General features: G+C 44.9%; 1 protein-coding gene across 1 annotated transcript in view; it reads left to right on the top strand.

Annotated features, from left to right (window-relative positions):
* The first annotated feature begins 786 nt into the window (after positions 1–786).
* The window catches only part of ca12 (carbonic anhydrase XII), a 47,857-nt gene continuing 34,025 nt past the window's right edge, over positions 787–14,618 (top strand). Inside the window, exons 1-4 of the mRNA XM_048617251.1 lie at positions 787–875; positions 2,363–2,385; positions 5,587–5,766; positions 6,880–7,022. Of these exons, the coding sequence (XP_048473208.1) occupies positions 787–875; positions 2,363–2,385; positions 5,587–5,766; positions 6,880–7,022 (435 nt within the window). The remainder of the gene's footprint in view (positions 876–2,362; positions 2,386–5,586; positions 5,767–6,879; positions 7,023–14,618) is intronic.

Genomic DNA, 14,618 nt, shown 5'->3' on the forward strand with positions numbered 1-14,618 from the left:
TTGCTCTCATTTACTATTTGTTCAAATAAATATCACCCTTAACCTCCACATTATCTGTAAGGTAATACTGAACTTGCAGATTAATTAGCCATTAGTAAAAGTCAGAGCTGGTAAATAGCAGCACATTTTTTTAAACCACTTGATAGATGCTAAGGCAATGGCCAGCAATTTGCAACTCACCGGACCGAAAAATGCACCGGACCCGAAACGTTAACTCTGTTTTCTCCTCCACAGATGCTGCCAGACCTGCTGAGCTTTTCCAGCAACTTTGTTTTTGTTCAATTACAGGTACTTCAATTTGGAAAGATTTCTGAAGCCACCTGAGAGAGAGAGGGTGAAACAAAATCAGAAATTGCAATCACTGGAGTTGAAAGAAAATCTGCTTTCTTCCTACAAATCTGCTGCGTTTCTCCAGCATTTGCTATTTTTGTTTCGGATTTTCAGCACTCGCCGTTCTTTGTTTTATTTCAGAGAGACAGTCGGGTGGAGAGAGTGAGTACAGACAGAAGAAAGAGACGCCTTGAGTAAATTAACCACCTCTTTCCCCAGACCCCGATCCTCACTCAGGTTCAGGGGGTGGAGTTGATCAGGGGGCTGTTCAGAATGGACAAACGGTTCCATCGCCGATCTCGCATTGGAATGAATGAATGAGCTTTGAACCGGTCGGACAGGTTCCACAGTGTCCGGCTGCTCTACATAGTAACGCCCAGAGCGGCTGGGCCGAACCTGCTGACAATTCTCAGTAGAAACAGCTCAGACAGAGAGAGAGAAGCCCGAGTGTGCATCATGTCCCTCGGCTCAGGATCGTGTTTCTGGGGATCAGCGATCCTCATTCTCCGCCTCCTGGATCTAGGGAGCAGAGTTCTGGCGTCTGGAGGTTAGTGAGGGCTGAGTGTCGGAAAGGGAACAGTGAAGAGGGCAAGGGTCTGGGGGATAAGGTTTTGGGGTAGGAGTAAGGAGGGGAGGGTCTCCAGGTGAGGAAGGCGGGAGAATAAGGCCGCTCATTGAGTTTCCTTGTGGCTAATTTCACTCGGGTGTGGGGTTCAGTGTGCCTAGGGGTGTTCTCACTGACTGTGGTGTTTGTGTGAGGGGAAATATTTGTCTGTATTACTAAAGGTTTCTTGGAGAGTTCGGGTTTATATGTTATTCTTGTTTATTGGGTACTCTGTTATTCTGCGTTTATTCACCTTAAAATCATAGAATCCCTACAGCGTGGAAGCAGGCCATTCAGTCCACACCGACCCTCCGAAGAGCATCCACCCAGACCCCCGTCCCCCCATCCCTGTAACCCTGCATAACCCTGTAGGCTAGGGGGATTAGCCTACATATCCCTGAACATTACGGCAATTTGGCCTGGCCAACCCGCACATCTGTGGACTGTGGGAGGAAATCGGAGCACCCGGAGGAAACCGGCACAGACACAGGCGGGGAGAATGTGCAAACTCCGTACAGTTACCCGAAGGTTGGAATCGAACCCGGGTCCCTGGCGCTATGAGAAGGCAACTTGTCTTTAAAGACTTCTAAAAATACATCCTTTTTGGACTTTCTATTTCAGCGTCAAAGAACTCGAACAAGTTAAACGTGTTTTAACAAAGCTGTGTTGGCTTTCTTTCATGTTTTCTGAGGGCCAATTGAATTTCTTCCACAGTCCAATATGTCTTTTTTTTCTCCATTTTATGATTTTATGTCAGATCTCCAGCATCTTGTATTTTATCAGAATTTTGTGTTTATTCTTCTGCATAACAAGTCTGAATGTTTCTCTACTACAGGTTGACTAGCTTAATAGTGGATCTTTCCCTTTTGCTTCTTTCGAACTGTAGTTTAAGATTTACAAACCAGTGTTCTGGTACTCCTCCTCACCGAAAGTGAGGGAAAGGAAAGATTAGTTTGAGAGAGGGGACAAAGAAAAAGTAAGAATAGTGTAATTTTAATTCTCAACAACAATTTGCTATCTACAGGACATGTTATATTGTTTCCCTTTTGAGTTGCAAATTGCTGGCCATTGCTTTAGCATCTATCAAGTGGTTTAAAAAAATGTGCTGCTATTTACCAGCTCTGACTTTTACTAACGGCCAATTAATCTGCAAGTTCAGCATTACCTTACAGATAATGTGGAAGTTAAGGGTGATATTTATTTGAACAAATAGTAAATGAGAGTAAATAACCTGCGAGTTTAGTGATTTGCAATTCGATCCTTCCCCCAAAATATCTCTTCATCTCCTGGATTTACTGGCCAATTTAACCAGTCACGACCATGTGCACTGTCAATATTTTCCTGCCAAAATCTACCCGGCGGTGTACAAAGATGAATAATGAACACTTCATAATGTCATATCATTAATGTTTTTCATATTTTCTTTGCAACATCTGAGTGGACTTACATTGGTGAGTGCTTCTGATTTTTTTGTTCCCCTGGTTAAAGACATTTCACATCACATTGTCCAATTGTATGTTCACTGTGCACTGGCCATTCCCACACTACAGCAGCAGACTGACTACAGCTCAGTGTTAGTGTTTACATTTATTGAGTATATGTCATTTTGACTCCAAACAAGTTTTCTCTAACTCACATCGACTCCAGTTTTGCTTGGGCTGCTTGATGCCATGTGTGGTCTAGTGCCTTTAGCTATTTCTTGTTGCCATGTGGTGTGAGTCAAACTCGCCCGTCTTTTGGCATCTGTGATGCTGGAGACTTCCGGAGCAGGCAAGATGGGTCATCCACTTGATGTTTCTAGCTGAAGATAGATGCAAACACTTCTGCATGGTCTTTTGCACTGGTGTGCTGGGCTTCCCCAACTTTGAATATAGGAATATTAGTGAAGCCTCTTCATCCAGTGAGTTGTTTAGTTGAACCTCTCTTCGTAATACAGTCCCTCCGTACGCCATAGCAGCAGAGGGAACTTTCTTTTGACTGCTTCCAACTTCCAACCTCCCTACTTTTATATTCCATTCTCTTTTAAATAAAGGTCAACATTCCATTAGCCTTATTTCCTGAATTTGGGTGCTAGCTTTTTGTGATTCATAGACGAGACTGTTCAAATCCCCCCTCTTCTGTAGCTTTCTGCAGTCTTTCTCTATTTAAATAATATTCAGCACTTCTATTTTTTCTGCCAACGTGTATAACCTCACATTTCCCCTCATTATATTCCAGCTGTCAAGTTTTTTTCCCTTTTACTTAACCTGTCTACGTTGCTGTGTCATTCCTTGCCACTTGCCTTCCCATCTATTTTTATGTCATCTGCAAACTTGGCTAAAATACATTCACTTTTCTAATTCAATCACTAATATATGCATTGTAAATAATTGTGGCCCCAGCACTGATCCCTATGACACACCACTATTTACAGGTTGCTATCCTTGAAAATGCCTCCTTTATCCCAACTCTTACTTCTACTAGTTAGTTCAAATATATATAATACATCCACTGATTCCCCTAATCTATGCTGCTTGTTACACCCTCAAAGGATTGGTAAATTTATCAGACATGATTTCCTCTTCATGAAGCCACACTGCGTGATCAGTTCTTTTTCTCTCTCAAGTATTTTTCTAAGTTGCTTTTGAACATTCTTATTGAAACTGCTTCCAGTTTCTTCAGACTAGAACATCCCAGATTACCATTTTCAAATGGTGTACCTCCATGTTAATTTTATACCTCATGCACAAGTACATTTAAAGGCCTCTGAATATCAACATTTAACAGAACACCTTCTTTAAAAATGTTCTGCTTTCATATGGTTACCACCAATTATGCTCCATCTGCTAAGTAAAAATCTCTGCAGAACTCCCCTGCCCCTCTTTGAAATAGTGCCAAAGGGTTTTTTACATTCACATAGTTGGCAGACTTTGCCTTCTCATCTCAAAAATGGCACCTCACAGTCCAGCCTTCCCTCAGCCAATGTCTGTCTCTGAGCAACAGCATCAAGTATAAATGATTTTGTCTCATTGCTTAATCTCATTGCTACTTTTAGGACCTTATTCTGTCCAGGTTGGCTGCAGTATTTATGTCAAGGCAGTGACTACTTCAGAATTCCCCATTCTGTGCATGATGTGCTTGAGCCAACCAGAGGTTATGAAAAGCACTATAGAAATGTGAATACTTTCTCTGAATTTGTAAAGCTTCTCAAGACAGGTGAATGGGGACTATCCCCACATCTACGCTTAATACTCTCTTCCAGCATTACTGCTCTCGTATAATCTCAATATGTAGATGAGTCATCACTATTCAAGGTTAAAGTGGTGTTGGTTCAAGACTAGCTCTAAAGGATTTCCACAAGTGCAAGGTTTCCACATCACTGCCTGAAATCACCAATGTGTGACAGCTTCATTGAAGCTTCATTCAGATCAAAGAATCGCTCCTCACACTGAGGCCTGTGCTCTACTGCCTGTCACTATACTACAAAGTTAAGTTTCAACTCTGATTTGACTGGATAGAAAGTAGAGGTGCTGATGTGACTTTTTTTTCTTTCATCATAAATGTTTAAATTCTGATTTTTCAACTCTTACACTTCCTGGCTCTGTGCCTGTCTTACAGGATCTTTTGGGTGGGGACACCACATGGTCAGTGTTTGCAGTCAATGAATTTCCATGAATGTGAAGCTTCGGTGGTGAGGATATATTGAAGAAATTAAGACTGTGTTTTCCTGGAGAGAAGAAGGCTGAGACGAGATGTGAATAAGGTTTTCAAAGTTATGATTAGGCTGGACAGAGTAGATAGGGAGAAGCTGTTTCCATTGTAAAAGAAACACGAACAAGAGGGCATGGAATTAAAGTGATGTGCAAATGCAGCAAAGGCGATGTGAGAAAAAAGATACACTATTTTTCTCAAAGGATCCTCCCTCCGGACAAACCTCAAGGGATCTCTCTCCCACTGCAACTCTCTCGTAATCTCTTCGGCCCTGAAACTGCTCGACCACGTCCTGAAGCAAACCAGGTACTACAGCCACATCACCTTCCTTAGCACCTGCCTCCATTCCCGCCTCCTCGACCTGTTTGTTTCCTTTCCACCTATCCTCTCCTCTATCCATCTTCTATCCGCCTCCCACTCTCTCCCTATTTATTTCAGAACCCCCTTCCCCTCCCCCTTTTCTGATGAAGGGTCTAGGCCCAAAATGTCAGCCTCTCTGCTCCTATGATGCTGCTTGGCCTGCTGTGTTCATCCAGCCCTGCACCTTGTTGCTAGTTGCACTGCCTGGAAATGTGGTGGATGCAGGTTCAATTAAGGCATTCAAGATGGTGTCGGATGTTTTTGAATAGTAATGACATACAAGGATGTGGGGAAAATGCAGGAGGTAATAAATGCATTAGGTAGTAAAGCTAGACTCGATAATAGAGCTGGTGCAAGCATGATGGATTGAACGACGACCTTCCGTCCACAGTTATCAGAAGGGAAATAAATTTTTGAAGTAGCAACTCCCCTGCCATAGTCACATGATTCCCCTAAACTATTGCATGATAATAACGAATGTGATAGATAGCCACAAAATATGGGATCTTAATTCTGACTGACTAGTGGGATATTATATAAAGTGCTAACCCATTATCTGAGAAAAACATTAGCAACACTAATGGGTGGGATTTCTTTTCCAGGACTTCATGGGGAAGATCACTGGGCATCCACCTATCCAGAATGTGGGAATCGACAGCAGTCACCCATTGACTTTCACACTGGCATCTTTGAGTATGATCCAACCTTAGAACCCATCCAGTTGCTAGGCTACAACCTATCAGCAGCACTGAATTTTTCTTTAACCAATGACGGGCATGCAGGTAAGAAGCAAAAGCAAATCATGTTTGCTAAACCAATCAAAATGTGGAAGTAGAATCCTGAGCAAAATCTACTAATCAGAACAAAAGGAATCTTAACCAATTAAATATGTTTGGAACAAATTTTTGACTTTTCCCTCAATCAGCTTGATTAAAGGGGTATTATTAGTCAGGAACTGAGATGTTAAAACATTAAAAAAAACTGCAGGTGCTGTAAATCAGAAACAGAAATGGAAATTTTATGGAAAAGCTCAGCAGGTCTGGCAGCATCTGTGGAGAGAAAACAGTGAATGTTTCGGATTGAGTGACCAGTTAGTAAAGTCTGACCAGCTATGGTTTTACACAAAATTGACAGGTTGATAATCTACCCAGTAGTAGTCACATCCATTTCCAGTAATCTCCCATAACCAAACTAGATCAAACACATATAAAACCTATTTTCTGCAAAATCATCTTTGTCTTCATCCATCATCCGTGAAATCAAGGTTCTGATTTTGAAAGAAGACTTGCACTTTTTGCAACCTGAAGACATTACGAGTACTTTACAGGCTATTATTGAACTGTACTCATTGTTATAAATCAGGAAACACAGCAGCCAATTTAAATAGTAATGTGATAATGACCAGATAATCATTTTGTGATTTGGTTGAAGGATAGAAGTTGACCAGGACACTGAGATGTTGCAGAGATAGCAGGAACTGCAGATGCTGGAGAATTGTACATTTTTTTCTGAAGAAGGGTCTAGGCCCGAAATGTCAGCCTTCCTGCTCCTCTGATCCTGCTTGGCCTGCTGTGTTCATCCAGCTCTACACCTTGTTATCACTGAGATGTTGCCTTCATTTAATATTACATTCAATAGATGCCTCCCTCAATGCAGAGGGCTGTCAGTACTGTACTACCATGTCAGTCTTGATTTTGAGCTTGAGTCTCTAGAGTGGGAATTGAACCCACAGACTCTGAGAACTCCCAACTGAGACAAATGCTGTGTTCTATGTGTGATAAGGAGTTGCCTCCATCTGAGAATGAAACAGCTTGTGGTTCAGGATAGAAATGAGGCACCTTGAGATCTGCAAGCAATTATTTTAGATCTCAGTGACTGCTCACTCTTTGTTACAGCAAAAATGACCTTGCCTCCAACCATGCAAATGATCAGTGCATCTCATCGCTATACCGCTGTCCAACTCCATTTGCACTGGGGGAGTGAAACTGAGGCTTTGGGCTCTGAACACACCATCAATGGGAGACATTATCCATCAGAGGTAAGATTGTTGAACCCAGCCTGGGTCTCATCTGATCTTAAAAGCCTTATAACAGGAACAAAAGGAGAGCCTTGCATTATATAGCCCCATTCACTATTGCAGGGTATCTCAAAGCACTTTGCAACAAATTCATCCATATTGAAGGAAACAAACAGCCAGTAAGATCCTTTGAGCTGAAATGTGATCATGAGCAGGTGACCTGATATTGACTGAGAGGTTTAGTAAAATCACATGTTCTTCTCAAAATAGCCCATTGGCATCTTTTACATTCACCTGCACTGGGCCTTAGTGTAATGCCTTGTCTGACATTCATTCAGAATTTGTGCCTACAATTTGTGCTTCAAATTCTATAGTGGGCCTTGCTCCTATGACCTTCTGTAATGGCTACCATCCCATGATTCTGCTTCTGGGATATTGCTGTCCCTCACAGAAAACTGGAATATCTCATGGAAAACATCCAGCATGTCTGTGATAAGAAATTTCTGCAGTTGTGGATGTCAAAGGGAAGTTATGTTAACTATTTGGGGGAAAGATGGTTAATCCAAATGAGCAAGGTCCATCTGTCACTCAGGACATTGAGCGTCGATTGTGATCCCACATTGACTGCACCCACACTTCCTAAATGATTCCAATGTAGCTGCTCTCATACAACTGTACAGATCCCACGTGACCAGATTGATCCCACACTGACGAGTTGCCAGGATAGTGTCAGGGCATTGCCAAGGCAACCTCTCTCCCTGTCCCTTTCTTGTTCTCCTTCCCTTTCTCTCACTCCACAACCCTGACCCTACCCTTGTTCAAGATTTATAAACTCTTGATTTCTGTACTCTGTTAATAAAGTCAAAAATCCCAAATTGCTGTTTTTAAGACATATGTACCTCTACTTACTTTAACATTGGTCTGATTTTGTGTATATTCCCTCTCATCAGACCATGACTTATCAGTACACATCTTCACTGTGTTAAATTTCACAAGTTCTTCTAGTCTCTCCTTAGAACTGGAACTGCTACCCAACTGTTGTCCTTTTAAATTTCTCTTGGAGTCCTTTATAAAATGGGACACCAAGAACTGCACCCAGTTCTCAGTAACTGACACAGCCAATGAAGCTCATAGAATCCCTACAGTGCAGTGAGTCTGCACCATCCCTCTGAAAGCATCCCACCCAGGTCCATCACCCTACCCTATTCCAGTAACCCTGCATTTCCCATGGCTAATCCACCTAACCTACACATCCCTGAACACTATGGCTAATTCAGCATGGCCAATCCACCCAACTTGCACAGAAGCCCACGCAGACACATGCAAACTCTACACAGACAGCTGTCTGAGAGTGGAATTGAACCCAGGTCCCTGATGCTGTGAGGCACCAGGGCTAACCACTGTGCCACCAAGCCACCAGCAAGTTATTCTGCAGGTGCAATAAGTTTGAAATCTGCAGGCAGTGCGGAGTGAAGCCATTAGATGTCAGCGCTTGAGTTACCAGGAAAGACTTTGTACTTTTGAACCTTTCATGGAAGAAGCTGTTAAGTGAGAAATCCAAAGGAGTATTTAGAGTGGAAAAATAAAACTGAGGCCACATTGAGTCAAGCAGTGGGAGTGGAATTACAAGCACTGATTCAAACTAGTGAAACTTCCATGCAGGTATCAAAAGGTTCGAGATTCAGACAATGATCAGCATTTTGCACAGCCAGACTGGTGCAAGCAGTAATATGTAAGCTGATCAACATGTTCAGACATGTTATTACACACCTGGAGCAGGTGGGACTTGCACCTGGACGTCCTAGTCCATTGGTGGGGGCACTACCATTACACCACAACAGCGCTTTGAGTTGCAGCCAATTAGTTAAATGGTGACAGATTGGAAAATGTTGATGTTGAAAGCCACCATTCCGGTGTAGAAAGGTAGATATTTTCTAATTATTCTGTTCAGAGATGTTATTACACACCTCTGAAGGAGGTGGGACTTGAACCCAGGGAAGCTTGACTACAGGTAGGGACACTTCTACTGCACCACAAGAATCTTGGCAAAATCACTGGAATGGTTGAAGCTCTTGGTCTTTCACCTGTTTATATTCTGTCTTTCTCTCTCCATCCCTTCTTTATTTCTCTACTTACCCTTCTTTCCTCACTTCTGTACCCCCCCCCCACATCTCTCTCTGCCACCTCTTCTTTTGTCTCTCCTCTCGCACCCCTTCCTTCTCATTCACTCTCCCTTGAGCTCTGTTGAAGTGTTGAAAAAAAATCTGAGACCACTCTGAATCCACCCCACGACTCATGACCCTGTGTAGGGTGTGTACAATGGGGGACAAGATGGAGAACCATTTTGAAGATTCGAAAGCTGCCACAAACGAAATGTCAATGTGGAGGGTGGTGAGGACTGGTCGTGAGGGAGGGTGTATGGACTGGCAGTGGGGGGGGGGGGGGGGGGGGGGGGGAGGGAGTGCGAATGGGATTAGAACTCACGGTCGGGATGTTGTTCAGGCTTGTGGTAGGACTGGTGCTTGGGGGTGGGGCCCATTGGGTTGGCACTGGGGGTAAGATTTTTGGACTGGCAGTGGACTGACAATAGGGAGGGGACGTTAGGCTGGTCATAGGGGAACAGGGCTGGTCTGATGTTGGGGGAGGAGGTTTAGATTGATGTTGGGGGAGGGAGTTAGACTGGCAATGGGGAGATGGTGCTGACCCACATCAAATTCCAAAGGCTGCTCAGGTTAGCTACATCCTTTCTGCACATGTCCTGAAGCCTAAGGTAGAAAGTTCTGGAGGATGGTGATGGCTCTGGGAGCCAGGACCCAAGTCCAGAAGGAGAAGTGAAGGGTTGGGATGGAGGGGGAGCAGAGGGGGCAATCTTTGTCGATAGCAGCTAAATGGGCTGAGGGATTTGTGGACAGTGTAGTCTTGCAGCCTATTTCTGTGGGCAGACACAGGTATTAACAGAAGGCAGTAAGTGCATTTTGGAATGTGTGACCTACAGATGGAAATAAACTGAAACTGGTTTCTCCCTGAAATGTCAGGATAATTACTAGACAAATTAACCACAAGCTCATGCTGCACTTTGAGTCTGTCAAACCTCTTCCATCTGTGTTGTGTCAAATTATCCTCTTCCGGATGCAAAGCTACCACACTAATCACTGCTGTGATCTGTTCATTGTCAATTTGCTTGATGGTTTCCTTGGAATCAGGACTGAATGAAGAGGAATAAATGTCCGCCAGCCTTGAAAGAACAGCAGGGTTTCAGGCAGCTAGTCTTTGTTTGCTGTACATTATCTACAAACTGATTGGATTTGGCTGCTTCAAACCACTTGGTCTTCAAATCAAGTTGTTTATATTTAAGGAAGTGTCTCTGAAGGACAGATATTGAATCAGGGCCAGGTTGGTGTGCCTGGTGCCCTGAGCTCATTTTACACACATACTGTCTTGTCGTGATTTAGATGAGAAACCTCAATCTTTGCTATATAGTTGGAGTCTATCGAAGCCGAAGGATCAAGTGGAAAATGTGGCTAATGTGCTCTAGTATGGTGATACATTACTGATCTATTACAGAATTATTATGGTGCAGAAGGAGGCCATTCAGTCCATTGTGTCTACACTAGCTCTCCAGTGATCATTTTGACTTTGTGTATTTACTATTGCTCCTATTTAAATAATCATCGAACGCCTTTGTGAATGTTTCATTGATTCTGCCTCCAGCCACATCCAGGCAATCCGTAGCTGAACAGCTCATTGTGTCAACATAGAGTCATAGAGCTGTACAGCATGGAAACAGACCCTTTGGTCTGATTCATCCGTGCTGACCAGATATCCTAAATTAATCTAGTCACATTTGTCAGCATTTGGCCCATATCCCTCTAAACCCTTCTTATTCATATACCCATCCTGATGCTTTTTAAATATTGCAATTGTGCCAGAGTCTACCACTTCCTCCGGCAGCTCATTCCATATATGCACCACCCTCTGCTTGAAAAAGTTGGCCCCTTCATCCCTTTTAAATCTTTTCCCTCTCACTTTAAATCTATGCTGTCTAATTTTGGACTGCTGTACCTTGGGGAAAAGACCTTGCCTCTTCACTCTATCCATGCCCCTCATGATTTTATAAACTTCTATAAGGTCATCCCTCTGCCTCCGACTCTCCAGGGAAAATCGCCCCTACTTATAGCTTAAACCCTCCAACCCTGGCAAAATCCTTTTAAATATTTTCTGAACCCTTTCGAGTTTCACAACATCCTTCCTATAGCGGCGAGACCAAAATTATGCACAATATTCCGAAAGTGGCCTAACCAATAGGGAACCATCTGCTCCCTCAGCTCCAACCCTAACCTCACTATAAAACAGTCCCTATATACTTGCATTCCCCATGCAGATGGCCTGAAAGCCCTCCGCTTCTTCCTGTCCCGCAGGCCCGACCAGTCCCCTTTCACCGACACCCTTATCCGTTTAGCTGAACTCATCCTTACCCTTAACAACTTCTCCTTCAATTCCTCCCACTTCCTACAGACAAAGGGGGTGGCCATGGGTACCCGCATGGACCAAGCTATGCCTGCCTCTTTGTAGGTTACGTGGAACAATCCCGCTTCTGCAACTTCACTGGCCCCATCCCCCACCTCTTCCTCCGTTACATCGATGACTGTATCAGCACCGCCTCGTGCTTTGACAAGGAGCTCGAACAGTTCATCCACTTTACTAACACCTTCCACCCCAACCTTAAGTTCACCTGGACCATCTCTGATATCGCTCTCTCCTTCCTGGACTCTCTGTTTCCATCTCTGGCAACCACCTGGAAACTGATATCTATTTCAAGCCTACCGACTCCCACAGCCACCTAGAATACACCTCCTCTCACCCACCTTCCTGCAAAAATGCCATCCCCTATTCCCAATTCCTTCTCCTACGCCGCATCTGCTCCCGAGATGAGGCATTACACTCCCGGACATCTCAGATGTCCTCGTTTTCAAGGACCGCAATTTCCCCTCCACAGTGGTTGAAAATCCCCTCGACCACATCTCTCGCATTTCCCGCAACTCATCCCTCAGACCCCTTCCCTGCAGTAACAACAAAGGCAGAATCCCCCTCGTCCTCACGTATCACCCCGCCAACCTCCAGATTCAACACATCATCCTCCGCCACTTCTGCCGCCTGCAATCTGACCCTACTACCAAGGACATTTTTTCCTCCCCACCCTATCTGCCTTCCGGAGGGACCACTCTCTCCGTGAATCCCTTGTCCGCTCCACACTCCCCATTAGCCTCACCACCCCCGGCACTTTTCCCTGCAACCGCAGGAAGTGCTACACCTGCCCCTACACCTCAACCCCATCACCCCCAGCCCAGGCCCCAAGAAAACCTTCCACATTAAACAGATGTTCACCTGCACATCTGTTAATGTGGTATATTGTATCCGCTGATCCCGATGTGGCCTCCTCTACCAAGCTGCATGACAAACGACTGCACCTCCCAGTCATGAACCACTTCAACTCCCCCTTCCACTCCTTGGACGCTATGTTCATCCTGGACCTCCTCCAGTGCCACAACGATGCCACGCGAAGGCTGCAGGAACAGTACCTCATATTTCGCTTGGGAACCCTGCAGCCCAATGGTCTCAATGTGGACTTCACAAGCTTCAAAATCTCCCCACCCCCGACCTCATTCCAAGACCAGCCCAGCTCATCCCCACCCCCGACCTCATCCCAAGACCAGCCCAGTTCGTCCCCGCCTCATTGACTTGTCCGTCTTTTATCCCACCTATCCGCTCCTCCCACCTCACTGACCAACCCCCACCCCCACCCCCACTTCCTACCTACTAGCCTCACCCCCGCTTCCTTGACCTGTCCGTCTTCCCTCCCTCCCACCCGCCCCTCCTTCCCAACTGACCAACCCCCATCCCAACTCCCTACCTACACGCACCTTTACTGGCTCCATCCCTGCCTCCTTGACCTGTCTGTCTGCTCTCCACCTATCTGCTCCTCTATCCACCTTCCATCATCACCTCCCCCTCTCTCTATTTATCTCAGAGACCCCTTCCCACCCCCATTTCTGAAGAAGGGTCCAGACCTGAAACGTCAGCTTTCCTGCTCCTCTGATGCTGCCTGGCCTGCTGTGTTCATCCAGCTCTACACCTTGTTATTTCAGACTCCAGCATCAGCAGTTCCTACTTTCTCTAACCAATATCCTAACAGCTGCAACATGACCTCCCAACTCCTATACTCAATGCATTGACCAATAAAAGCAAGCATACCAAACGCCTTCTTCACTATCCTGTCTACCTGCGACTCCACTTTGAAGGAACTATGAACCTGCGATAGGGTCTTTTTGTTCAGCAACGCTCCCCAGTCCGTACCATTAAGTGTATATAAGGGGTGTGATGGATGGCAGCTGTAGGAAGGGAGATAAACTGCAGATAGTCAGGTAGATGGGTGACATCCAGAAAAGGTAGGAGAGAGAGACAGGTAGTGCAGGAATCTCCTGTGGCTATCCCCACTTCAAACAAGTATGCTGTTTTGGAAAACATAAGGGGTGATGGAGCATGGAAGTCAGGTTTCTGATACCGAGACTGGCTGTAATGTGACAGTGGGGTACGTCAGGTTCCAAGCGATCGATTTGTGATAGGGGACTCACTAGTCAGACAGGCGTTTCTGCGGCCAACAGAGAGAAATCAGAATGATGTGTTTCCTCTCTGGTGTCAGGATCAAGGATACCTCTGAGAGGGTACAGAATATTCTCAAATTGGAGAGGGACCAAAGGGGAGGTCGTTTTACAGATTGGAACTAATGGCATAGGAAGAGAAAAGGATGAGATTCTCAGGAAAGAATACAGGAAGTTAGGCGGGAAATTTAAAAAGTGGTTCTTGAAGGTAATAATATCTGGATTACTCCTGGTGCCACAAGCTAATGAGGGTAGGAATAGGAGGATAGAGCAGATGAATGCATGGCTGAGGACCTGTTGCAGGGGAGAAGGATTCACATTTCTGAATCATTGGAATCTCTTCTGGGGTAGAAATGACCTGTATAAGAAGGACAGATTGCACCTAAATTGGAAGGGGAGATTTGATAAAGCTGCTCGGGAGGCTTTAAATTAATAATTGATCGGTGGTGGGGCGTGGGGTTTGCTGAGGGACATAGTGAGGAGAGAGATTGGTCTAAGACTGGTACAGTTAGGGAAAGGAGCAAATCAAACAGTCAGGGCAGGCAGGAACAAAGCTGAGAATGAGGTAGGACTGAGGTGAGGAGGCACAGTGGCTCAGTGGTTAGCACTGCTGCCTCACAGCACCAGGGACCCAGGTTTGATTCCACCCTCGGGCGACTATCTGTGTGGAGTTTGCACATTCTCCCTGGATCTGCATGGGTTTCCTCTGGGTGTTCCAGTTTCCTCCCACAGTCCAAAGAAGTTTACACTAGGTGAATTGGCATGCTAAATTCCCTGTAGTGTTCAGGGATGTGTCGCTTAGGTGGATTACAGGGGTATGGGTCTGGGTGGGATGTTCTGACGGTCAATGTGGACTTGTTGAGCCGAAGGGCCTGTTTCCATATTGTAGGGATTCTATGATTCATATCTCTGCCAATTTGATTTAAAAAAAAGAAACTGCATTTATTTCAATGCAAGA

Source organism: Rhincodon typus, chromosome 36 (assembly GCF_021869965.1).
Source record: "Rhincodon typus isolate 14 chromosome 36, sRhiTyp1.1, whole genome shotgun sequence".
NCBI classification, from domain to species: Eukaryota; Metazoa; Chordata; class Chondrichthyes; order Orectolobiformes; family Rhincodontidae; genus Rhincodon; species Rhincodon typus.